The following is a 26,128-nucleotide window of genomic DNA, read 5'->3' as shown; positions in this document are numbered from 1 at the left end:
GCCAAAGTCGCCAGCTAACCGACTCCTCACCCATGGGATCTGATACTTTAATTAAACGAATGTGTTATTACACCACTGTACGTAAGGAGGCCATCTGAGCAATACGTCTTACAAAATAAATGGGGAGAGTCCTCCAATGACTGAGGGATCTGGAGAGGGAAGGGGCCAGATCTACTGTAGGGTCCTCAAAGTCTGAGAAACAGAAGTAGAATAATTCTCCTAAAAAACGACCTGCCGAATAGTCCTGAAAGCAGGACGAAAAAACCCTTTGGCTGGCATAGAAAATTAGCTCCACGAGAGACAGTCTTATGTGTATTTGCGGCATTTCCATTTGCCAACATTGACTGAACACATTATAGCCAGGTTTGCTAGTCAGTCTAATGTGTATGGGGCCCTGGACAGATGATGATGGGGGACATAAGGATCGGACGTGTCCAATTTCGGACTTGCCGACCATTTTGTTCTCCAAGTGATAATCCGCCATGTCAGAGATGACTGTCAGCGATTTTCTCATTGAGAACATCGGCAGCTGAATGATCACCTGTTTGGCCCACCGTTATCTAAAGTGTATGTGTGTCTCAAGATGGATTCTTGTTTCATAGGTGTCGGAAGCACAAACAGACAAACTACCGCTTCATTCACTCACATTTCTTCGAATTATAAATAACCACATAAGAAGCTCAGTTTGAAACCAGTCTATAATTTATGTAAAAAAAAAATTGAATCATAAAACAAGTCCTTAAGAAATTTTTCAAAGAAAATATCAACTGTACAAAAAATAAAAGAAAAAACAAACAGAAAAGCTTCAACATATAAGACAAATAATACAAAAGCAGAAGGCAATGAAAACTGCTGTAACAATGCTCATCATTTGGCAATTTGTCTATTAACGAGGTTTTCTAAGATTAATAGAAGGGATCCAACCACTGGGACTCCCAAATACACGGTGACGCTCCAGGACTGCACTTTTTACAGATGGCAATGCTCAGGTTTACCGATCTACATAGAGGAGAATTGTAGCTTAATCTGTGCCAAAACCCTGCTCTACACACCCGGGTATTATGTGCTTTAGACACATCTTTTCGATAAGCTTGGCAACAGAGCATGGTTTATCGAAAAGGGATGGGGTGTAACTTGTGATCCTGGGCACCGCAAACATCTGGAGTAACTTGGCGGACCCACAGTAAGCCAACTAATACATCGTGTGCACATAACAGTCTAAAGATGGGCCAGATTTTATTCATTAGCATGAACCACTGTGATAAATTGGGTGAATTTAAGTCTAAGTTTGCATTGTCAGCCCCATCATAACTCAGCTCCATGTACTTCAACAGTGCCGATCTGCAGATCATGGAAGGTATGGGGCTTTGACTGGCAAAAGTCCAAAGAATCTGAAGCAATCAGATGAGTCCAGAGGACCCTTCATTCTCATGGTCATTGGTGGTCCCAAATGTTGGACACCCACTACTCACACACAGATGGTATTACTCTTGGGACCTGCCTTCTTAAACATACCCTTTATACATATTAAAAATACTGAAACTGGGTAACTGCCTCAAAAAACTAAACCCATCTGTCAGCCATAAATTTACAGAAAACATGAGAAAGAACATAAAACAGTACAAGTATTAAAGGGAGTGCATCAGCCCAAACTGACTGTGATATAGATATATATATATATATATCTCACCTTTACTGATCTAATCGCTGCATGCCAATTATGGTCTTTGGTTTGACCAAGAGGCTCAATGCTCCATTCTGCTCACTAGTTTTTTTTATGTCCCACCTGCTTCATTGGCGATTGACAGAACTGGCTAACCCGAGCTTTCTCCATAGACAGTGCTTGCTCCAGGCAAGTTAGTGGGAGGTGGAATATGTCAAGCCAGTGGACAGAACAGTGTTCGGAGCCATCCGGCCTCACCATGAGCGCTCGGAGCCATCCGGCCTCACCATGGGCGCTCGGAGCCATCCGGCCTCACCATGGGCGCCCGGAGCACCTAATCAGTATATTTGATTAAACGTCAGATTCTGCAGAAAGGAAGCAGCCATTAGAGCACTGAAGGTGGGATTATTTTTAAGGACTATATATCCACTACAACACTGTGTGCTGTCAGATCAGGCTGACACACTCCCTTTAAATCTGTAAGCACAGAAATCATCTTACAATGTAAATATAGCAGGAAGAAGCCTTAACTGAAGCAGATTTGGTTATATATCCATTTAAAAAAAAAAAACTTGAATATTTCAATAAACAGAACATATTTACAGTGCAGGAAAAGTGGCCGTCCTGCTTCAACATTGAGAAATAATGCTGTGTCCATCACTGGAAAGTGCCCTAGAGAAACACCATTCAAATTAGCAATGTAATAAGTGGGGATCGCCAAAATAAATGAAATACAATTACAACTGAGAATGTGGGGTCTGGCAGATGCCGCACCAAAAGCCATCCGTTTGCAGGCTTTTCAGTACCCAGACGGGTGCACGGCCACTTTATCTCGGACAATGGTGCAATTCCAGCTACCACACCGATCTGATATATCTGCAGGACGCAAATAACATGTCTAGTGTAGCTCAACTCTTTTTATTATAATGGGGCTGTGCAGCAACACCAGATAAAGGATATGGACAAGGGGGCGCTGTTTCTCAAAGAAAACAGCCATTTTTTGTTGGTTTGATCAAAGTTGACACACAGAGCAGCGCTTACAAGCTCCATTGGAAATAACTTGTAAGTGCTGTGTTCCGTGCTTAGGAGCAAGGCCACCACTGATAAACTGCAGAGGTAGTCGGTAACCTAGTAGGCAATGAGAGCTACACTATCAAATTAAACATCACCCCTCTCAAGAAGGGAAAGGTTTTGTTTTGTTTTTTTTAAATAAGTAGTGAATTGCAGCATTGCTTGCTAATCCACAACACCTCCGTTTTAGGGCCTTCAGCAATTTATTGAAAACCCCAGCAGGTTTCTACTACACATAAGAACTTTAGAATTAGAGGGTGACTTGAAAGCATATTTAGCAGCTGATGTTTGCATTATATATATTTTTATTTTACCACCAAAGGATATGGTGATGGTCCAAGAAATAATGCTAGACAGGCAAGAGAGGTGATTTCGGAAAGAACTGATCTATGTATAACCTTTATCACATATGTTACATATTTATACACTATATTGCAGGAATACTGAGGGAGGACTGATTGCTACAATCCAGGAATCAAAATCTCTATGAGGCCTCTACATACGACTAAAGAAAATAGGAAAAAAAAATTGTGTTCCCCATAAGCCGATGCCTAGATTGTATATTCATTTACATTTCTAAGCACCTTTTCATCGATCGACTTTTTACACAGAGTATTAAATTAGAATACAATAATACAAAAACGTGAATTTTATACAGTTATTGTCGCTTCAGTCTCTTTGCGGAGGTTTCGTCTGAGGATTGCTGACCTCGACTTTTGGGTGTTGATGGGCTGGCTTCTCTTAGTCTCTTTGTTCCACTTGCTTGGAGTGTGGTAGGCCTGACACGGAGAAAGCAAAAAGGTTTTCAAAAGGTGCTTCATTTTTTAGCATTGCACTGATGGTTTCTTCTATCAATGTGTTACTGTTCAGAAGATCTAATAAGAGGCTCCAGAAACAGGGTCACAAATTCCTAATGTCTCCCAGTGCACAATATACGCCCCCCCTGGAAAATAACATCCTGCCCCTTGACCCCCCCAGTGTATAACATCCGGCCCCCCAGTGTACAACAGCCGGCGCCTCGCCCCCCCCCCCCCAGTGTACAACAGCCGGCGCCTCGCCCCCCCCCCAGTGTACAACAGCCGGCGCCTCGCCCCCCCCCCCCCCCCAGTGTACAACAGCCGGCGCCTCGCCCCCCCCCAGTGTACAACAGCCGGCGCCTCGCCCCCCCCAGTGTACAACAGCCGGCGCCTCGCCCCCCCCAGTGTACAACAGCCGGCGCCTCGCCCCCCCCAGTGTACAACAGCCGGCGCCTCGCCCCCCCCGTGTACAACAGCCGACGCCTCGCCCCCCCCAGTGTACAACAGCCGACGCCTCGCCCCACCAGTGTACAACAGCCGGCGCCTCGCCCCACCAGTGTACAACAGCCGGCGCCTCGCCCCACCAGTGTACAACAGCCGGCGCCTCGCCCCACCAGTGTACAACAGCCGGCGCCTCGCCCCCCCCCCCCCCCAGTGTACAACAGCCGGCGCCTCGCCCCCCCCCAGTGTACAACAGCCGGCGCCTCGCCCCCCCAGTGTACAACAGCCGGCGCCTCGCCCCCCCCAGTGTACAACAGCCGACGCCTCGCCCCACCAGTGTACAACAGCCGGCGCCTCGCCCCACCAGTGTACAACAGCCGGCGCCTCGCCCCACCAGTGTACAACAGCCGGCGCCTCGCCCCACCAGTGTACAACAGCCGGCGCCTCGCCCCACCAGTGTACAACAGCCGGCACCTCGCCATGCAGTCTGCCTTTAGTAACGTGACCGAATTACTGGTGATGCAGAGCTCACGGATACCATCGTGATCCTGCGATAAAAGTCACCCATGTAACAAGTCAGGTAATGCAATTTCTTCTCTCCTAAATCTTCCCCGATCACCTGTGAGTGATATTATTGAGAAGCGGAAGGAACTCAGCCATGAAGTAGAGATCACGTAATGTTACACAGATGGGTCACCGACTGCTGAGGAGCAAAGGGCAGAAAAGTCACCACAGTTTTGCTGACTCCATAACTGCAGAGTCCAGACCTCCTCTGGTATTAACATCAGAACAAACATTGCGCCACCGCTGGGAGATTCATGGCCAAGCAACTGCATGCAGCCTTACATCACCAAGCGCAATGCCAAGTGTCAGATTGAATGGTATAAAGTTGCCACCACTGGACTTTGAAGCAGTGGAAACATATGTTTGCAGTGACGGATCACAAGTCTCTATGTGGCGTATGATGGAAGAGTGTTCGTTTGGCAAATTCCAGGGCAACGTTACTTGCCTGATTGCATTGCCCCACTGTGCAATTTGGTGGTGGAGGGACAATGTCATAGTTTTTCAGGGGTCAGCCTCAGTACCTTAGTTCCTGTTAAAGAAAATCTTAATACTTAAGCACAAGACATTTTGGACAACTGTAGCGTCAAACTTTATGAGAACAATGTGGAAAAGGCCCTGCTTTTGTTCTTCATGACTGTGCCCAAGTGCACAAAGGTCCATAAAGACATGGTTGGGGTAACTGGATGTGGAAGACCATGATTGGGCCGTACAGAGCCCAGACCTCAACCACATCCTACACCTTCGGGGTCAACTAGAACAGAGATTGTGAGCCAAGCCCCTATCCTCAACATCAGTGTCTGACCTCGCAAATGATCTTCAAGATGAATGAGCAAAAAGTTCCACAGACATGCAAAATCTTGTAGGAAGCATTCCCAGAAAAGTTCTTACAGTCATATAGGGGCCAAACCCATATTAATGTACAAACAACAGGATACAGCAGCACGCTGTGTGCCAAGATGTATGCAAGCAGTAGCTGTAATGTAATCTAAATGTCAAACATTCAGTCTCTGCATAAATCTTAGGCAAACATAGTGCTGCTGTATGCTTTTGTTTGTATATTATGCCGTCATAACAGCTTGAACCTGTCTTGCACCTGTTCACACTTGCTTTGGTTTGTTAGCAGGCGCTTTTGAGTTCTTTTGTAACGTCACTAATGTCCATGAGCTTCGAATGAAGCGATAAAAGCAATTGTATCTGGTGGACCGAGCGTACAGCCAGCAGGTATCTTGTACTTTTCCTTTACATTATAATAGGACAGGTAAAGAATACGGAGCAGCCGTTTTTTCATCTCATAAGGTATATATAGACACCAGGTCCTCGGTGCTACTCAACTCCCAATATAGCAACGGAGGGCACTTTTAAACTTTAGAAACTCACCGATTCTTTGTGGCTTTGCCAGCCATTGATTCTGGTGATGCCGCTTTACGTCGTCGCTCTGCCGGGGAAGATTTCTCAGGGCTGCTCAGTTTGGTGGCTGCACGAGTCGTTGGCTTGTGTGGAAGTTTCCTTCAATGTAAGATTTAGGTTTATATACTTCCAAAAATGCAGATAAATGTATTATGTTAAACCCCGGAGGTATTTTTGTTTTTGAGTTTCCGTTTTTTGCTCCCCTTCTTCCCAGAGCCATAACTATATTTTTTGGCAGATATGGCCGTGTGAGGACTTGTTTTTGGCGGGACGAGTTGTACTTTTTAATGACACCATTGGTTTTAACATATTGTGTACTGGAAAATGGGGAAAAAAATTCCAAGTGTGGTGAAATTGCAAAAAAAGTGCAATCCCACAGTGGTTTTTTTAAATTTTTTTTTACCATGTTCACCAATTGCTAAAACTGACTGGCCATTATGATTCTCCAGGTCATTACGAGTTCATAGACATCAAACATGTCTGGGTTCTTTTTTTTTTTTTTATCTAAGTGGTGAAATTTTTTTTTAAAAAATTTGTTATAACAAAACAAAAGCGCCATTTTTCGATCCCCATAGACGTAGTCTACATTTTTCATGATCTCGGGTTGGGCGAGGGCTTGTTTTTTGCGTGCAGAGCTGACGTTTTTAATGATACCATTTTGGTGCAGATACGATCTTTTGATCGTCCGTTACTGCATTTTATGCAATGTTGCGACCATCAAAAAACGTAATTCTGGCGTTTTGACTTTTTTTCTCATTACGCAGCTTATCGATTATTTTTTTATATTGATAGATTGAGATCGGGCGATTCTGAACACGACAATACCAAATATGTGTAAGTTTTTTTTTTTATTGTTTTATTTTGAATGGGGCAAAGGGTGGGGGGTGATTTGAACAATATATATATATATATATATATATATATATATATATATATATATATATATATATATATTTTAATTTTTGGCATGGTTTATTAGTCTACAGGGGAGACCAGAAGCTGCCATAATCCAATCCGCTCTGCTACATACAGGCGATGATCAGATCTCACCTGCCTGTATGTAGCAGAACTGCTCACTTGCTATGAGCGCCGTCCACCGGGCGGCGCTCATAGCAATCCAGCAGTGACAACCATAGAGGTCTGCTGGAGACCTCTGGTTGTCATGCCAACCCATCTGCGACCCGCGGTCTGGTGACACGGGCGCCGATGGACGGTATTTCCGGCGCGCTTGCCGGAAGAGCGAGTTAAATGCCGCTGTAGATTGACAGCGGCATTTAACTAGTTAACAGCCGTGGGTGGATCACGATTCACCAGCAACCATTACAAGCACATGTCAGCTGTTCAAAACAGCCGACATGTGACGGAAAAGATGCGCGTTCAGAGTCGTAGCCCACATCAAACTGAGGGAGTCCAAAATCGGCGTACTATTACACCTGATGTCGGAAAGGGGTTAATCGTCACTGATTGACAGATGTCATTAATTGGGGAACTTAATTTTAATTTCTTTATACCTCTGTGCCTCTAAACGAGAGGCTAGCCGGGTTGTGGCTCCACGATGACCACCTTCTTCATCTTGACTGTCATCCTCTTCTTCTCCGTCCTCGTCTTCATCCTCCTCAATAGAGTCTGACTTCTTACGCTTCTTTTCCGGTTCTGAACATTCTGCAGTGATGAGAATACTTACGTTACTTGACATGACATTTTACAAACGGCAGAGCTCGGCCTTCTGAGCCGGTCGCACTGCTGTTCCCTTCCTAAAAAGGTCTTAACAGCCACAGGGACTAGAACATATTATCAGAGCACGCCCAAGATACTCTGACAACACCCGAGCATGCTGAGATAACCCGTTATCAGAGCACGCTCACTTGTCACTAGTAATAAATCAGGTATAAAATAGCAAAAAATTGTCACTAGTAATAAATCAGGTATGAAATAGCAAATACTGCCATAAATAACCTAAACTTTTACCAGTCTCAGAAGAACTAAGTGAACGTTTGCTTTTTCTTCCTCTCCTGGACACAGGCTCTGGACTTCTATCTGAGCTGCTCTCCTGCAAAATAACAGCACATTAGAATTTATGGCCATCACCATGATTTTCGCCCTTAACTCCTTCGCGACCTCATCCGTACATTGATGATACATGTTGGGTGTGTGTGCATGGAACATCCTCAGGCGATGAGCACGCACCACACTAGTCATATGATGGCTGTGTTATACTGTCGAAAACAGCAGTTATTAGATCCAAGCTCTGATTGGTGCTTTTAACTCCCATAAATGACACAGTCAATTTCTGACAGGGGCAGGGAAAAAAAGGGGCGCCATTCTGGGCAATCATGGGGTGACGATGGCAGGGCACAATAGGAGACTGATTTTATCTATAGACTGCATTATTGTGATATTGTAGCATACAAAGCAAGTGACCAGGGGAACAAAAATATAAGGTGACTTAAAAAAAAAAAGTTTAAAAACATTAATTTAGAAAAAAAAAAAAAAACATACATAAAATCAGAGCAATTTTTTAAAGAAGTTACGACTCTTGGAATTAGGGGAGGGGAAAAAAAAAAAAAAAAAAAAAAAGAAACGAGAAAAGTGAGAACCCCGAGGCAGGAATATGTTAAAGGGGTTGTCCAATTGTCTATTAGACTGCTGGAGATGGCCTTTAGGCCACATTCACAAATTCAGTATTTCACCAGTATTTTACATCAGTATTTGAATGAAAGCCAAGAGCCAAACTTTTATTCTTGTGTCAACATGTTTTTAAGAGGGTTTATTTTTTTGGAGGGTCAAAAATATAGATATGTCAGACTATGAAGAGTTTAACATCAATTTGACTTACTTCTGATTTTTTTGGTTCGCTCTCGCTCTTTATAGGACTAGAAACATCTAGGAAAAAAAACAAAAAACATATTAAATAGAAAAAAAAATTATAATAAAAAAAAAAAAAAAACCTCTTCCGAAACCAAAGAATAAATTTTTAGCAAAACTTCCTAAAACATCGTGCACCTTTTGTAGTATTCAGGCCATATTTCAAGCCTGGGACAGAAAATGGCTGGTTGTATGCTGGACTACATGGAAAGACTATGGAAGCGCACAACCACGGATATGATAAAAATAAAAGAAGGACGTTCCCAGCCTTTCCCTCCAAAATATGACACAATCCACAATATCTCTAGAGGTTGGGGAGCCTCTCGTAGTGTCCACCTCTGTACATAAACCCTTAGATCTCTCAGATTTAGGGGAGGTCACGATGAGCCAAAGACCTAAACGCAGAATGATTCACCGGGTTTCTCGTTTATCAGTTTTTCCACCTTACATACCTTTATTCCTTTTGCCGATATTCTTGGATTCTTTTTCCTGGGGAAATAGGAAATAATAATAATTGCAAAATGTTTAATGCAAAAATGGTTAAGATGTTAATAAAACATAAAATGTTACATATTGAGATTTGAGCAGTTTCATATATTTTCTTCCTTTATTTTTTTATATTTTCAAGTAGTGGTGATTGGTCCCTTTTTGAAAGGTGGTTATTACAGCAGACAGCATTTTTTTTTACTGCAACATGTCTTCTGCTTTACTTTGTGTGAGATGTATGTGATATTTAGCTTCAACGGGAAAATATAAAGTATTGCTATATGTGTGCAAAACATGCGGCATGGTAACACTAAGGAGGACTACTACCCAACTACTCTCATTAGCGTTATTGATCCCTCAACTTCTTTAAATGTCGTGGAAGTTTTTAATAACCCCTTCATGACCGGGCTATTTTCCATTTATGTTTTGCTCTCAACCTTCTTCCAAGAGCTATAAACTTTTTTAATTGTCCGTACACAACCGTATGAGGTCTTGTTTTTTGCGAGACAAGTTGTGCTTTTGAATCTTGTGATGCACTGGAAAGAAGGGACAAAAAAAATCCAAGTGTGTGGAAATTGTAAAAAAAAAAATAGATTTTGGGTACTCACTGTAAAATCTGTTTCTCGGAGCCTTCATTGGGGGACACAGGAAACATTGGGTGTATGCTGCTGCCACTAGGAGGTTGACACTATGCAAAAAAAGGGTCAACTCTTCCCCAGCAGTATATACCCACCAACTGGCAGAAAGCTATTCAGTTAGTGAGAAAGCAGTAGGAGAAGCAGAGAACATAACAGAAAGAACGTAACAGCAAATAACAGAACTTGATACAACAAAAAACAAGGGCGGGTGCTGTTTCCCCCAATGAAGGCTCTGAGAAACAGATTTTATGGTGAGTACCCAAAATCTAGTTCTCTCTCACTTCATTTGGGGACACAGGAAACCATGGGATGTCCAAAAGCAGTCCCAAGGGTGGGAAGAAGAATAATACCCTCAAGTCAGAGCTCAGGCCACTTTGGTTTACATGACCTTTCTGCCAAGGTTCGCATCAGAAGCATGAGTGTGAACCCTGTAGAATTTAGTAAAGGTATGAATGGAGACCCATGTAGCAGCCTTGCAGAGCTGCAAGGCCGATGCCTGATGGCGGACTTGCCCAGGAGGCTCCCACCGAATGCGTGGAGTGTGCCGTAATACTCAGTGGCCTTGCTCTACCTCTTAGACGGTAAGCTTCAAGAACAGTGGAACGGATCCATCGAGCAATGGTAGACCGGGACACAGGAAGATCCCTTCGAGGACCCTCAGGGATAATGAATAGAGAATCTGAGCGCTGGAAGGGCTCAGTCCTGGACAGATTAACTTGTAGAACCCTCACAAGGTCCAGTTTGTGCAACGACCGCTTTTCAGGGGTTAGACGGAGACGGACAAAAAGATGGAAGCACAATGTCCTCATTCAGATGAAAGCCAGAAGCCACCTTGGGAAGAAAAGGATGGAACTGGACGCAGGACCACCTTGTCCTGATGAAGAATCGTGTAAGGAGAACGACAGGAGAGCGCCGCCAACTCAGAAACCCGTCTGATTGAGGTCATCGCGACCAGGAAGGCGATCTTCCAGAAAAGAAATATGAACGAGATCTCACACAGTGGTTCGAACAGAGACTTCTGTAAAACATCAAGTACCAAATTAAGATCCCAGGGATCCACTGGTGGCTGGTAGGGGGGAACGGAGTGGGCCACTCCCTAAACAAAAGTTTTAAGCGGTCGGCGAACGGCTAAATTCCTTTGGAACAGGACTGAGAGAGCTGAAATCTGTCCCTTAATGGAACTAAGACAGTCCGAATTCCAGACCAGATTGTAGAAAAGACAAGATGGATGGTACATGAAACACCATTGGAGTGATTTGGTGATCTTCACACCAGAGGAAATATGCTTTCCAGGTTCAGTGGTAAATCTTGGAAGACGAGGGCTTCCTCGCCTTGATCATAGTTTGTATGACCTGGTCGTAGAACCCACCTGATCTCAACACCGCGGCTTCAACAGCAATGCCGTTAAATTGAGCGACTGAGAACTGTGGTGGAAGAGGGACCCCTGCGACAAAAGGTCCGGGCAATCCGGAAGTCTCCATGGCGTGTCCACTGCGAGGTTGACTAACTCTGCCTACCAGGGTCTCCGAGGCCAATCCGGGGCGATGAGGATCACGGGAATTCCTTCTGCTTTTATGTTTTTGACTAACCTGGGGAGTAGCGGTAGAGGTGGGAATAGGTACGGAAGGGTGAACTGTGCCCAAGATATCGCTAGTGCATCGAGATCAATTGCCAGCGGGTTGCGAGATCTGGATACAAACTGCGGAACCTTGTTGTTGAGCCTGGACGCCATTACGTCTGGAGTCCCCTACCTGAGACAAATTCTGTGGAAGACTGACTGGTGCAGAGACCATTCGCCTGCGGCCAGCCCTTCTCGGCTGAGAAAGTCTGCCGCCCAGTTTTCGACCCCTGGTATGCACACCGCGAAGATCGCTGCAACATTCTGCTCAGCTCAAGACAGGATCCGAGCGACCACTGACATTACTGCCTGATTTCAAGCCCCACCTTGGTGGTTGACGTACGCCATCAACGTGGCGTTGTCAGACTGAACCCGAATCGGATATCCCTGAAGAAGTTCCTGCAAATGTACCAGGGAAAGGAATACTGCTCGGAGTTCCAGAATGTTGATGGGGAGGGCAGATTCCTGAGATGACCACCGACCCTGGACTGTCAGATCCGGGAAAACTGCTCCCCAGCAGAGAAGGCTGGCATCCGTCGTGACTATTTTCCAATGAATGGGGAGGAAGGATCTCCCGAGACGGATCGACTAGGAGCGCTCCCACCATCTCAGGGACGGTTTTATCTGCGGTGGAAACGAGACCACCCGATCCAGGGACTGAATCGACTTGTCCCATCTCGCCAGAAAGAAGAGTTGGAGAGGGCACATGTGAAATTGAGTAAATGGAACTGCTTCCACTGAGGCACTATTTTGCCTAGCACACTCATGCAGAAATGGAGGGAGCGGGGCGAGCGACCTCTAAGAGATCGAACTCTGCGTATGAGAGCCAGGGATTTGTCCTTGGGTAGGAAGATCTTTGTTTGGGCGGTGTCAAAGTGCATCCCTAGAAAAACCAGACATTGGACTGGAGTCAGAGAGGACTTCGCGGTGTTGACTATCCAGCCTAGCCGAGTAAAAGTGTCCAGGGTGATCTGCAGGCTCTCCTGACACGCCACAGACTTTTTGATGAGGATGTCGTCTAAATAGGCAATGACGAGAATGCTTCTGCTGCGTAGAATAACCATTGCTGTCGCCATCACCTTGGTAAAAACTCTGGGGGCGGTGGCTAAGCCGAACGACAGTGCCATGAATTGGAAGTGAACCCCCTGAATGGCGAAACAAAGGAATCTCTGGTGTGGGGGGAAAGATGGGAATGTGTAGGTAGGCATCTTGAATGTCCACCGAAAGAATTCCCCTGGTTCCATGGAGGCTATCAAGGATCGAAGGGACTCCATCTTGAAGTGACGCAGGCATACGTATCAGTTCAGGAGTTTGAGGTCCAGAATGGGACGAACTGAGCCGTCCTCCTTGGAACTACAAACAGGTTGGAATAAAAACCCGAGAAGCGCTCTTGTATTGGAACGGAACGATGATGCCGGCTACGAAGAGGGAGTCGATAGATTTGAAAAACCCCGGAATGAGAGAGATATCTCTTGTTGGACGGTACTCGAAAAAACGAGATTGAGGGAGAGTAGAAAGCCATCTTGTAACCGTAAGAGACGACGTCCCGTACCCATGAGTCGTCGTCTACGGACAGCCACTCGTCCGGAAACTGAAGGCGACGATAACCCACCTTGATAGGTTTCCCAGGTGGGGGCGTCCCGTCATGCAGATGAAAATCTGTTGGTGCCTGACCTGGGAGGACGGCGTTGGGTAGGTCTTGAGCACCAGGTCGGGGATGGCTTAAAGGAGGGTCCTTTCCTTTGTTGACGCACAGGGGAGCTGTCTTGTCGCGGGTTGCTCTGTGGTTGAAACCTCCGAAAAGGAACAGTGCATGCGCCGTACGCCTGACCGTCTGCTTTGGTACAAGAGTACTCTTCCCTCTCATAGCGTTGGAGATTATCTTGTCCAGCTCCTCTCCGAATAGGCGAGAACCGTGGAAGGGAAGGCCTGTGAGGTACTTCTTTGATGCAGAGTCAGCATTCCAGGCCTTAAGCCACAGGACCCTGCGGATCGCAACGACGTTGCCGGCTGCTATGGCTGGGCAGGCGGCTGCATCCAGAGACGCAGACACAAGGTATTTACCCGCGTGGTCGATCTGGCCTGCCAGATCGGCTAGGTCATCGACCGGGGCACCGGCGATGATACCTCGGCGGAGATGCTTCACCCATGTGGAGACTGTCTTAGCCACACAGGTGGCGACGCAGGACGGGCAGAAAGAAGAGCCCATGGTCTCGAAGGCGGACTTAGCCAGAGACTCTATGCGTCTGTCAGAGGGTTCCTTTAGAGAGGAATTGTCAGACAGAGGGAGTATAGTTTTGTGGCCAGCCGGGAGACCGGAGGGTCCACCGAAAGAGACACTGCCCACTTGTTAAGCAGGTCAGGCTGAAAAAGATACAGGACACATGTGTGTCTTCTTCTCTGAAAACGCTTGTCTGGGTGCTGCCATTCCACCACGAAGGTCCTGTTGAACTCGTCATGGTTGGCAAAGACACGGGTAGGGCGCTTTTTTTTCCTGAAAGATACAGTCTGTTCAGAAGGAGAGAACTCAGGGAGAGTCTTATTAACAGCAACAAACAAACTATCTACCGTGTCATGCAGTTTTGAGACCTGTGCTGAGTCCACATCAGAATCTGACTCAGAACGGGGATCTGACTCTAGCGACTCTGGAGCGTCTGATGAGGGGACAGAGAGAAAACTGGAACCCTGGAAGGCGGTGATGAAGATGATGAGCTGTACGGTAAGGCCATGCGGGCACGCTTTTTTGAAGATCTGGACTTCCTATGAGGGGAAACCCTTTGGGTATGTGAGGGGTTAATATTCGACACATCAGAAGGCGGTTGCTGAGACCTGCTAGCAGGTGCAGGATTAGGAAGCTGTTCCAAAACCGAGACCAAAGTGTGAGATACCTTAGTTAGGTCAGCTACCGACAGACAGAGAGGTCACCCTCTCAGGACGGGCACACTCCTCGGTGCGAGTAGTGGGGGGCTCCTGGGAAGACATCTTAGATGGTCTGCAATTAAGACGGAGGGATGAGGTCTGACCAGAGGGAAACGTCTTGTTGCAGGAAGAACATGAAGTATACTACAATGAGAGGAGGATGGGAGAGAGGCTCCCTAAGGGTAGACATAGAAAGGAGAGAAGCTATGTGCCAGGGAAGATCTGCCAGGGAAAGCCCACCCCCCAGTGACAGAGCTTACAGACCTGCATCCTGGCCGGGAGCAATGCGATGAGAGGAGCTGCTGCTAGGAGGCTGCAGAGCGATGAGAGGAGACGCTGGAGCAGTGGGCGACCGGGAGCTGCTGCTGAGGGGTTGCAGAGCGATGAGCTGTGGATCGGATAGAAGATGGCGCGGTTTTGTGGGCGGAGCCTATTGGGCGCACAGAATTCACGCTCTATTGAGGCCAGGAGGGAGGGGAAATCCGGGGGAGGCGCGCATAGATGCCGGGCAGTTGTGAAAAGGAGCGTGGCACTGCAGGGAAGGGGGAGACAGAGGGCTGCTGATTGGCCGGGAGAGGTTGGCGGGGCCAGATAGAGCGTCGGGGCCAGACAGAGCGTCGGCGCCAGTGATTGGCCGGCCGACGGGTCGTGGCCTAGCGCTGAAGTAGGCCCAAATTGAAGCAGGGAACTAAATTAGGGAAAGGAGGCCGCAGGGGGGAAAGTGCGGTAGGCCCTGCAGATCACCGAAGGGGCCAGGGATGGGACCGTGAGGAGGCTATATGGAGCGGAAACCCTATGGACATCTTCCCACCTTCAGACCTCTGGAGTGTAAGATAATAAATATATATACACACACATTATATATATATATATATATATATATATATATATATATATATATATATATATATATATATATATATATATATATATATATATATATATATATATATATATACACATACATACACACACACACACACACACACACACATACGTATACACACACACACACACACAGTACAGACCAAAAGTTTGGACACACCTTCTCATTCAAAGCGTTTTATTTTCAGGACTATGAAAATTGTAGATTCACTCTGAAGGCATCAAGTCTATGAATTAACACATATGGAATTATATAATTAACAGAAAAGTGTGAAACAACTGAAAATATGTCTTACATTCTAGGTTCTTCAAAGTAGCCACCTTTTGCTTTGATTACTGCTTTGCACACTCTTGGCATTCTCTTGATGAGCTTCAAGAGGTAGTCACCGGAAATGGTCTTCCAACAGTCTTGAAGGAGATGCTTAGCACTTGTTGGTGGCCCTTTTGCCTTCACTCTGCGGTCCAGCTCACCACAAACCATCTAGATTGGGTTCAGGTCTGGTGACTGTGGAGGCCAGGTCATCTGGCGTAGCACCCCATCACTCTCCTTCTTGGTCAAATAGCCCTTACACAGCCTGGAGGTGTGTTTGGGGGTCATTGTCCTGTTGAAAAATAAATGATGGCCCAACTAAACGCAAACTGGATGGAATAGCATGCCGCTGCAAGATGCTGTGGTAGCCATGCTGGTTAAGTATGCCTTCAATTTTGAATAAATCCCCAACAGTGTAACCAGCAAAGCACCCCCACACCATCACACCTCCTCCTCCATGCTTCACGGTGGGAACCAAGCATGTAGAGTCCATCCGTTCACCTTTTCTGCGTTGCACAAAGACACGGTCGTTGGAACCAAAGATCTCAAATTTGGACTCATCAGACCAAAGCACAAATTTCCACGGGTCTAATATCCATTCCTTGTGTTCTTTAGCCCAAACAAGTCTCTTCTGCTTGTTGCCTGTCCTTAGCAGTGGTTTCCTAGCAGCTAAGGCCTGCTGCACAAAGTCTCCTCTTAACAGTTGTTGTAGAGATGTGTCTGCTGCTAGAACTCTGTGTGGCATTGACCTGGTCACTAATCTGAGCTGCTGTTAACCTGCGATTTCTGAGGCTGGTGACTCGAATGAACTTATCCTCCACAGTAGAGGTGACTATTGGTTTTCCTTTCAAGGGGCGCTCCTCAAGTGAGTCAGTTACTTTGTAGCGCTTGATGGTTTTTGCCACTGCACTCGGGGACACTTTCAAAGTTTTCCCAATTTTTCGGATTGACTGACCTTCATTTCCTAAAGTAACGATGGCCACTCGTTTTTCTTTACTTAGAATTTGTATTATGGCAAGAAAATATAATTAGACTTACCGGTAATTCAGTTTCTAGAAACCTTCCACGACAGCATAGGTTGTCTCCACGCCCTAATGGGGGACAGGAAGTACGAGAGGTTAAAAGGTCCCTCCCACCTCCCTCTCACCAGTGACTTATAACTGATTACCATAGCACCAGTTACCTTAAGAGTCTCAGAATTTTTCACAGAATGCAGGGAGGGAAATAGTGGTGTCGTGGAAGGTTTCTAGAAACCGAATTACCGGTAAGTATAATTCTATTTTCTCTAGCAACCTTCCATGACAGCATAGGAGGCATAACAACCTATACTGCACTAGGGGGGAGGGGGACAACGGCCTGAAGAACTTTTCGGCCAAAGACTAAATCCCTGTTGGACACAAGGTCTAATCTATAGTGTTTAGTACAGGTATGTAAGGAGGACCAGGTTGCTGCCTTACAAATCTGCTCTGAAGATGTGCCTGCCCTCTCAGCCCATGAAGGAGAGGTAGATCGTGTTGAATGTGCTTTGATCCCTGCAGGGGGAGTGAAGTTTTGCGCCAGGTATGCTTCAGAGATAGCCTTTTTAATCCATTTGGCAATGGTGTTCCTTGCCACCTTCTTTCCTCTGTTTGGACCAGAGGTATGGATAAATAAGTTGTGGTCGACTCTATAGGGTTTGGTATACTCCAAGTAGCGGAGAATTATACGTCTTACATCCAGCGTATGAAACATATAGGTATAGGTGAGGTGTTGAGAAGTACAGGATGAGAGGGGCTCGAAGGGTGATTGAGTGAGTCCCGTAAGTACCACATTCAAGTCCCATGGAGGAACAGCAACTAGCTTCTTTGGATGTAGCCTAACTGTTGATACCATGAATCTTCTTATCCACCGGTGGTTGGCCAAGTCACAGTCGAACATAGAACCTAACGCCGTTACCTGTACTTTCAGTGTGCTAGGTTTTACACCTAGTTCCAGCCCCCTCTGTAAGAAATCCAGGATACAGGAAATGTTGGGGTTCTCTGGGTCGGGCAGACCTGGCAGACACCATGAGGAGAACTTTTTCCATATTTTATTATATATAGCAATGGTAACCGGTTTCCGAGATTTCTGGAGGGTTTTTATTACCGCCTCTGATATCCCCCTAGTCCTCAGGATCTGGGCTTCAGTAGCCAGGCCGCTGACTTCATTCCCGAGGTTCAGGTGATGAAGAGGGCCTTGCAAGAGAACCTCGTCCTCCATGGGTAGGGTAAATGGCCCGTCTACCTGTAGCTTTGTGATTAGAGAGTACCAGCTCCTCTTTGGCCATAGTGGAGCTACTAGGATGGTTGGAGTTTGATCCTCCCGGATCTTCCTCAGGGCTGCGGCAAGAATTGGAACTGGCGGGAAGGCATATGCTAGATGGAACCTCCATCTGTGGGCGAAGCCATCTAACTCCCAGGGATTTGTCTTTGGGATTCAGGCAGAAGTAGTTTCTCAGCTGGGTATTTTCTCCTGAGGCTAGTAGGTCCACCTCCGGGAGGCCCCACCTGTTGACTAGTTTCTGAAAGATTCTTTTGTTTAGGGTCCACTCACCAGGCTGGATCCGTTTTCTGCTTAGGAAATCTGCCTGAAGATTGGCGGTACCCCTTAGATAGATGGCTGTCAGGGATCTGAGATGTATTTCGCCCAGCAAAATATTCGGCTTGAGAGGCTCTCCAAGTTGCTGGATCTTGTGCCACCCTGGTGCCTGAGATGGGCCACAGTTGTGATGTTGTCCGAGTAGACTCTGATATGATGGCCCTGGACTAGGTGTTTTGCTGCTAGTAGAGCCTCCTCCACTGCTTTCAGTTCCCTGAAGTTTGAGGAACCTGTGCTCACTTTCTGGTTCCATAACCCCTGGAATGGGTGTCGAGACACTACAGCTCCCCAGCCTTTTTTGCTGGCATCTGTTGTTACCGTGACTAAGGGGGTCTGGGACCAGTTGATTCCCTTGGTTTTTGTGGTCCCTCCACCATGCTAGCGAGGCCTTCACTGCTCCTGGGGTCTGGACCCTTTTGTTCAGGGAGGTGTGATCCCGGTTCCAGTTCCTTAAGATATGGGACTGGAGATTTCAGGAATGGGCCTGCGCCCAAGGTACCGACTGGATGCAGGTGGTCATTGACCCTAGGATGGACATGGCTGACCTGAGGGTCGGGGACCTCTGTTCCCTGAACTTTGAGACCCTTAATATTATGGATCTCTGATGTTCCTCCGGGAGGAAGGACATTTGATTCTTTGAATCTAACAGGATCCCTAAGAATTTCACCACCTCGGAAGGTTGGATTTGTGATTTTTTTATGTTCGGGATCCACCCTAATGACTGGAGGATATCCAGAGTCTGAGCCACCTGGTGTTCCAGGGTTCTGTAGGAGGCTCCTATTACCAGTAGGTCGTCCAAGTAGGGTACAATACATATGCCCTGGCTTCTGATGTGGGACACAGCCTCCGTCATGATCTTGGAGAATACTCGAGGGGCAGACGATATCCCAAAAGGAAGCACATTGTACTGAAAGTGCCTTATTTCTGGACCGTGCTGGATTGCAAACCTCAGATATTTTCTGTGGGAAGGATGGATGGGGATGTTGAAAAATTCATCCTTCAGATCTATAGTTGCCATAAAGTAAGACGGCCCTTTCAGAGGAATGGCGGTCTTTACCAACTCCATCTTGAATTTGTGGTATGCAATGTGTCGGTTGAGGCCTTTCAGATTTATTATTATTCTCGCCTCCCCTGTGGGCTTTCTTACCAGGAATAATCTGGAATAATGCCCCCTTCCCTGTTCCTCCACAGGAACCAGAGAGATGGCATTTGACTGTAGAAGAAGCTGAATGCCCGAATTTGGAGCCGGAATCTCCCGAGATGGTAGGGAGGTAACTCTTATACCCCGCGGGGGGGGGGGAGGATTCGAGTTCCTGAAGTAGGCCCTCTCCGATCACATTGAGGACCCAGGGGCTGCTGGAAATCAACTGCCAAGCGAGGAAGAACCTCAAAAGCCTTCCCCCCCACCGGGATCGAGTCATTGTTTTTCCTGGGGCTGCTGCTGCTGCTGGGGAACCAGGATGTTCCTGCCTCTCCCTTTAGCATAGCTCCATCTTCCCGTCTTTCCCTTCCCTCGCGGCTGGGATGACTGATTCTGGGGGGCTCGAAAAAGACACTTTTTTGAGGTTCTCTGCTCTGGAAGTACCTTCTTTTTATCTGAGGCCTTCTCCAGAATTTCATCTAAGGCAGGGCCAAAGACATGTTCACCTTTGAAAGGTAAAGAGCAGAGTTTGACCTTAGATGTAACATCCCCACTCCACCATGACTCTGGCAGAGGTACGGATCATCTCCACTGATGCATCCGCCAGGAAGCCAGTGGCTCTTTGCAAGATAGGGAGGGAGTTAAGGAGGTCACTTCTCGAGGTACCACGAGAAATATGGCTCTCTAGTTCCTCAATCCATTGGAAGAGAGACCCAGACACACAAGTGGACGCAATTCCTGATTTTAAAGTAAAGGCAGAGGTTTCCCATGTTTTCCTCAGGAGGCTTTCAGCTTTACGGTCCATCGGGTCTCTAAGCTGGGACGCATCATCAAACGGCAGAACTGTCTTTTTTACCACCCTTGCCACCTGGACATCAACTTTCGGGATGTCCCATTTAAACTCCTCTCCCTCCAGGGGCAGTCTATGTCGAAGCTCTGAAGGGGCTGAGTTGCGTTTCTCCGGGTACTCCCATTCCTGGGAGATCATATCTGCTATACTCTTATGAACTGGAAAGCCTGGACGTTTGGGTCCTTCATATCCCCCAAACATGCGATCCTGTGCTGTCTGACTGGTTTCTCCTCTAGGCCCATAGTGGCGCGTACTGCGCTGATCAACTCCTCCACATATTCCGTGGACAGGAGGTACTTTCTAGTGTCTGCCGACTTAGAGGTTCCTGGTTGCTCCCAATTTTCGGTGCCTGAATTGTATGATCTTTCAGATTCGGACTCTGAATCCTCTACCTGAACTCTTCGTTTTTTCGAGGGTGGTGAGCCCATAATCTGAGTGGGCGGAGGTGGTGGAGGGGAGGGGGGCAGGGCGGCTAAAGAGGCCTGAACCTGATGAGTGACCAAGCTACGAATCTCATCAATTAATGATGGGTGCTCAGCCCTGACTACTTTATCCATGCAAGCTTGACATAGCTTTTTCTCCCAGTTTGAAGGGAGTTTTGTACTGCATATAGCACATTTGGCTGATTTGCTGGAAGTATTGGTGCTTTTATGGGCAGACTTTTCTCCCTATAAGAAAAGGGGGAGAAGTATTTTGAGGACCTCTATCCCGAATCCCACCACTAGGACCCACCCCCAGGTACACTCACTGTGGCTGGGGCAGCGCTGGGCTCTGCACACGCAGGGCAGGAAGACCCGTCCATGCTAACAGGGGATTCTGCGTCTTACCTGTCGGCGTCTTCCGGCGGGTTAATAACAGGTTAACTCCGCCCTCAGCGCAGTCATTTGTTTCCCCCTCCTCCTCCCTGGGTCCCGGAGCAGGCACAGCAAGCGCTGGCGAGCTCCACGCGCCGGCAACAGGATGGGGGCCGCCATGACAGCGTGTCCTCCACATACCCCGGAAGTGACCCGCGCGTGATGTCACTTCCGGGTATCGCACTGCACGCAGGGGGAGGAGGAGAGACCGGAGAGCTAGAGGAGGCCTCCGGTCAAGGATCACTGGCCCGTTTTACCCCCCATAGGGGAGCGCGGGAGGGCCAGGAGCGGTCCCGAATTCACAGGGAGATGGGAGCAGAACGGAGGAGGGGAGGCAGCGCCACCGACCACCACTGCCCAGCTTTTGGATCTCCAGGTACGCTGCAGCAGCCGGCCATACAGCATACCAGATCTCTCCATGCCCCATGGGGGACAGGAAAGACACTGGTGAGAGGGAGGTGGGAGGGACCTTTTAACCTCTCATGCTTCCTGTCCCCCATTAGGGCATGGAGACAACCTCCTATGCTGTCACGGAAGGTTGCTAGTGCTAGAGAAAAAAGCACCTAACAGCCTATTCAGTAGGACTATCAGCTGTGTATCCACCAGACTTCTGCACATCACAACTGATGGTCCCAACTCCATTTATAAGGCAAGAAATCCCACTTATTAAACCTGACAGGGCATACCTGTGAAGTGAAAACCATTTCCGGTGACTACCTCTTGAAGCTCATCAAGAGAATGCCAAGAGTGTGCAAAGCAGTAAACAAAGCAAAATGTGGCTACTTTAAAGAACCTAGAATATAAGACATACAGTATTTTCAGTTGTTTCACACTTTTTTTTTTAATTATATAATTCCACATGTGCCAATTCATAGTTTTGATGCCTTCAGAGTGAATCTACAATTTTCATGGTAATGAAAATAAAGAAAACTCTTTGAATGAGGTGTGTCCAAACTTTTGGTCTGTACTGTATATATAAGCCCCCCGCTGCACCATTTATACCTGTCCTGAAGAAAACCGTATCCCTGGCGCTGGAAGACGAATCTGTGGTTATACCTCTGGGCATCTCCGGTAGCCATCAGGTAACTATTCCGTCTTCCATGCCTGAGCAAACGGCTTTGGAGGACGGGTGGCGTAGGGGTATAGCAGCAAGGACCAGACCGCATTTTCCTTTTCCTCTCCCCTGAGCGACCCGCTATGGAGGGCGGGCAACGTAGTGGCAAGGATCAGTCCGCAGCTTCGATTTTGCGGATGCCCCAAACACGCTTAAAGTGTTAGGAGGCATGGGGTCCTGCCTGACAGACACGGTAGGGTACAGTAGTGACGCATTCCCACACTGCGCTCCCGGTCTCTAGAGGGGAGAGCGGAGTGAGCCATTACACTCCGTCGCCCAAATCACAAGCTGGACCTGAAAAATAGACATTAATAAAAACACAAAACCTAAAAGGTAGATACGGGGCTGAGAGCAGCCCGTGTCCACCTCCTACTGACACTAAGCTAAAACTGAAAAGCTTTCTGCCAGTTGGTGGGTATATACTGCTGGGGAGGAGATAACCTTTTTTGCATAGTGTAAACCTCCTAGTGGCAGCAGCATACACCCATGGTTTCCTGTGTTCCCCCAATGAAGCGAGCGAGAAAAGTGCAATTCCACAATTGCTTTTTTTTTTCCACGTTCACTATATGGTAAAACTGACCGAGCAATATGATTCCCCAGGACAGTACAAGTACACCAATACCAAACATGTATATAGCTTTACATTTTACCTATTACATTTTGGATATATATGATATTTTGAAGAAAAAAAACAAAACGTAATACTGACATTTTGATTTTTTATTCCTGTTACTCCTTTTATCAATCATATTATTTTATATTTTGATAGATCAGATTTGCTAACATAGTGATACCAAATGTGTGTATTTTTTTTTCCCCACTTTTTACTCCCCTTGAGACACTTGAAACTGCGATCATCAATCGCTTTTACCATACATAACAGTGCATCAACACTGCTAGGTATCAATAAAGTTTCCTATGAACGCCAGCTAAACGCATATGCCGTGAGCCAAACTCATCTGCCGTGAAAGATGCGGGCTTTGCTTGCTTGCAAGCCCATACCAAAGCCGTTGAAAGGACATATGATGCAATTGTACGTTATATGTTGTGAAGGGGGGTTAAAATACCTTTTTCACGTGTTTGCTGTCTATAACTGGGATGTGTCCAATAGTCCAAAAAAAGCGGCTTTTTTTTTTTTTTTTGCAGTTATTACCGTATGTAAAATTAAAGAATAGAACTGACAATAGCTGAAAAGTATTTCTCTTTACCACTGCAGAGGCAATGCATACATCTGGAGGGTGCTGTGCTTCAGACTGCATCCTCGCGGCTAATGAAGAAGCAAAAACATTAGGATCAGTCGGTGAATATAACATATTGGGACAAACGAGACAAGATAGAGAACACTTACCAGCTTGCATCGCTAAAATAGTGCGCCTCTTCGGAGGCCTTCCCCGTTTTCTTTTCTCAGGTTGAGGTTTCGGATCGGATTCCTAAAATAATAAAAGAAAAATAAGTCCTATAGAAATGTATAAGAAAGCTCAGGAAAACAGCAATTTACTAAGGTAAAAGACGCATGGCTCACCACATTGTCACTTTTTGGATCCGGTAGTGTCTTTGTGGCTTGCTTGTCTTTCTTTACATCTATATCATCACTTTCCACATTATCTGTGTTACGAACAAAACACAAAACAGATTTACACCTGTTGTGTATCCTGACGGCTGGTTGTCGGAATATATCAGCGTGGTCATAAAAGCCCAGTTCCATACTAACCTCCTTGCTCTATGATACTTTCGGATTTATTTGGTCCATCCAACTTTATTGAAAGAGATTTGTCTTCCTCATTAAGTTTTGGGTCCTAAGCAACAGAAGAAAAGAAAATAGTAAAATCCTTAATTTTCAATGGATTATTAAGACCAAGATCTTGGTTCCAAATTTGTAACATGAGACCTCTGGGGTCAAATGGTGCATGGGTATAATATTTGGTGGACGAGAGGCAACAGCACAAAGCTTTTGTTATGAGAGGCACAGATTTTTTACCAATTTTTGTCCATTCAGAGCTGTCAATTTCATTTAACTGCTGTGCGTGTGGGCTATGAATTTTTTTTCACTTGCTCCTTCATGCGCTGTAAAAGAGAAATCTCTCCAGTAATGAAGCTGTGCTGATACACAAGAGCTATGGAACACAACAGCATCCTTCAGACACAAACCTCACACTCAGCATGTATTACAGGGAGGAACATATCCACTTGAGAAAAGTTTGTGGTATTTGCTAAAATTATTATTATTACACAAACTACACATTGGGATAGGATCTTAGAGATGAGAATACCCCTTTATTTCCCCCTTACACATGCATGCTCACTTCATTGTGGAAATGTTTTCCATGGGAAACCAGACTCCTTTGTCAGAGGTTGATCCCTAGCAAAAACAAAGATTTGGAAACTGGACATGCTCGATCCCTCTTTTCTTCCATCATACTAGTCTGACAATCACATTTGGCCAACATATCTAGTGTGTATGGGAAACGTAAATCTCTCATCTTCAGGCTATGTTCACACAAGTATATAAAAAAAATTGTCAGTTTCATCTCGAAAACTCAGTCAATGCTTTTTCTCATTTGTTATTCGTATGGCATCAGGTTTTCTTTATGCAGCAGCAATTATAAATTAACAAGGCCATTTATAGTTTCCCATGCTAAAGAGTTTACAAAGAATCAATAAAAATCGGATGCTATACGGCAGCTCTGCAGATTCAGATTTTTTTTTGCTCTCCCATAGACTTGAATGAATAAATCTCATCTGATATATGGAAGAAACTAGCGCATATATATTTATTTTAAAAAAAAAACGCTCACTCATCTATACGTCGGCCTGAGTGCCTTTTTTTTTTTTTTTGCATGGCCAGAAGTTGGACCAAAAATAGGGATTTTTGTGTACTCCCCGTAAAATCTTTTTCTCCGAGCCAATCATTGGGGGACACAGACAGTGGATGTTATGCTGCTTGCCACTAGGAGGACACTAAGTAAACACAGAAAAAAGTTAACTCCTCCCATGCAGTATACACCCTCTCACTGGCTGGGAATTCCCCAGTTCGGTAAAAAAAGCAGTAGGAGCATTAAACGAATAATAATCATAACTGTCAAAACCTAAAAATGTTACAGTGAGCCAATAGGCCAAACAGGGTGAGTGCTGTGTCCCCCAATGAGTGGCTCGGAGAAAAGGATTTTACGGTGAGTACACAAAAATCCCTATTTCTCCTACGCCTCATTGGGGGACACAGACAGTGGGACATCCTAAAGCTGTCCCTGGGTGGGGAGCATACAACTGCTATTACCCCATGTACCACTGACTCAACACTGTGGTACTGCCGATTGCAGGATGCGTCAGCCAAGAGCTGCATCCGCAGAGGCCTGAGAATGAATTAGGCAATGTTTGTAAAGGTATGCAGGATGGACCAAGAAGCAGCCTTGCAGACAGGCCTGAGAATGAATTTGATAATATTTTGTAAAGTATGCAGGCTGGACTAAGTCACAGCGTTGAAGACCTGTTCTGCCGAGCCTGGTGCCAAATGGCTCAAGAGGCGCCCACTGAGCGGATAGAATGTGCCTTAATCCCTGCTGGGATAGGCGTGTCCCAGACACGGTAGGATTCCTGAATAGCCAAGCAAATCCACCTGGCTAGCGTGGTTTTTTTTTTGGTTTTTTTTGAAGCGGCTAGACCCTTCCTATGCCCCTCTGGAAGTACAAACAGGGCATCTGACTTGTGGAAGGGAGCCGTCTGCGAGATGTACCGTCTCAGAGCCCTGACCACATACAGGGTGTGGAAGGCCCTCTCAATGCAATGGACTGGAGCCGGACAGAAGGAAGGCCAAACAGTTTCTTCATTGAGATGAAAAGAAGACCTGACTTTGGGCAGGAACGTCCTGAGAGCTGCCTCGTCCTGATGAAAA

At 46.3% G+C, this 26,128-nt stretch overlaps 1 protein-coding gene across 2 annotated transcripts in view; it reads right to left on the bottom strand.

Moving 5' to 3' along the window:
• Positions 1-684: 684 nt before the first annotated feature.
• Positions 685-26,128, bottom strand: part of BOD1L1 (biorientation of chromosomes in cell division 1 like 1) — a 107,059-nt gene continuing 81,615 nt past the window's right edge. Inside the window, exons 12-21 of one of the 2 annotated variants that reach the window (XM_073574469.1) lie at positions 23,951-24,035; positions 23,762-23,844; positions 23,588-23,669; positions 23,448-23,506; positions 9,261-9,297; positions 8,780-8,826; positions 7,912-7,993; positions 7,455-7,605; positions 5,914-6,042; positions 685-3,513 (exon numbers count right to left, since the gene is read on the bottom strand). In XM_073574469.1, the coding sequence (XP_073430570.1) occupies positions 3,393-3,513; positions 5,914-6,042; positions 7,455-7,605; positions 7,912-7,993; positions 8,780-8,826; positions 9,261-9,297; positions 23,448-23,506; positions 23,588-23,669; positions 23,762-23,844; positions 23,951-24,035 (876 nt within the window). In that variant the 3' untranslated portion in view covers positions 685-3,392. The remainder of the gene's footprint in view (positions 3,514-5,913; positions 6,043-7,454; positions 7,606-7,911; positions 7,994-8,779; positions 8,827-9,260; positions 9,298-23,447; positions 23,507-23,587; positions 23,670-23,761; positions 23,845-23,950; positions 24,036-26,128) is intronic. The other variant, XM_073574468.1, reaches the window with a different exon arrangement.

The sequence above is a fragment of the Dendrobates tinctorius genome, unplaced genomic scaffold (assembly GCF_039654945.1).
Source record: "Dendrobates tinctorius isolate UK_male_01 unplaced genomic scaffold, ASM3965494v1 ptg000039l, whole genome shotgun sequence".
In the NCBI taxonomy this organism is placed as follows: domain Eukaryota; kingdom Metazoa; phylum Chordata; class Amphibia; order Anura; family Dendrobatidae; genus Dendrobates; species Dendrobates tinctorius.
This window is presented reverse-complemented; position numbering and strand designations above follow the sequence as displayed.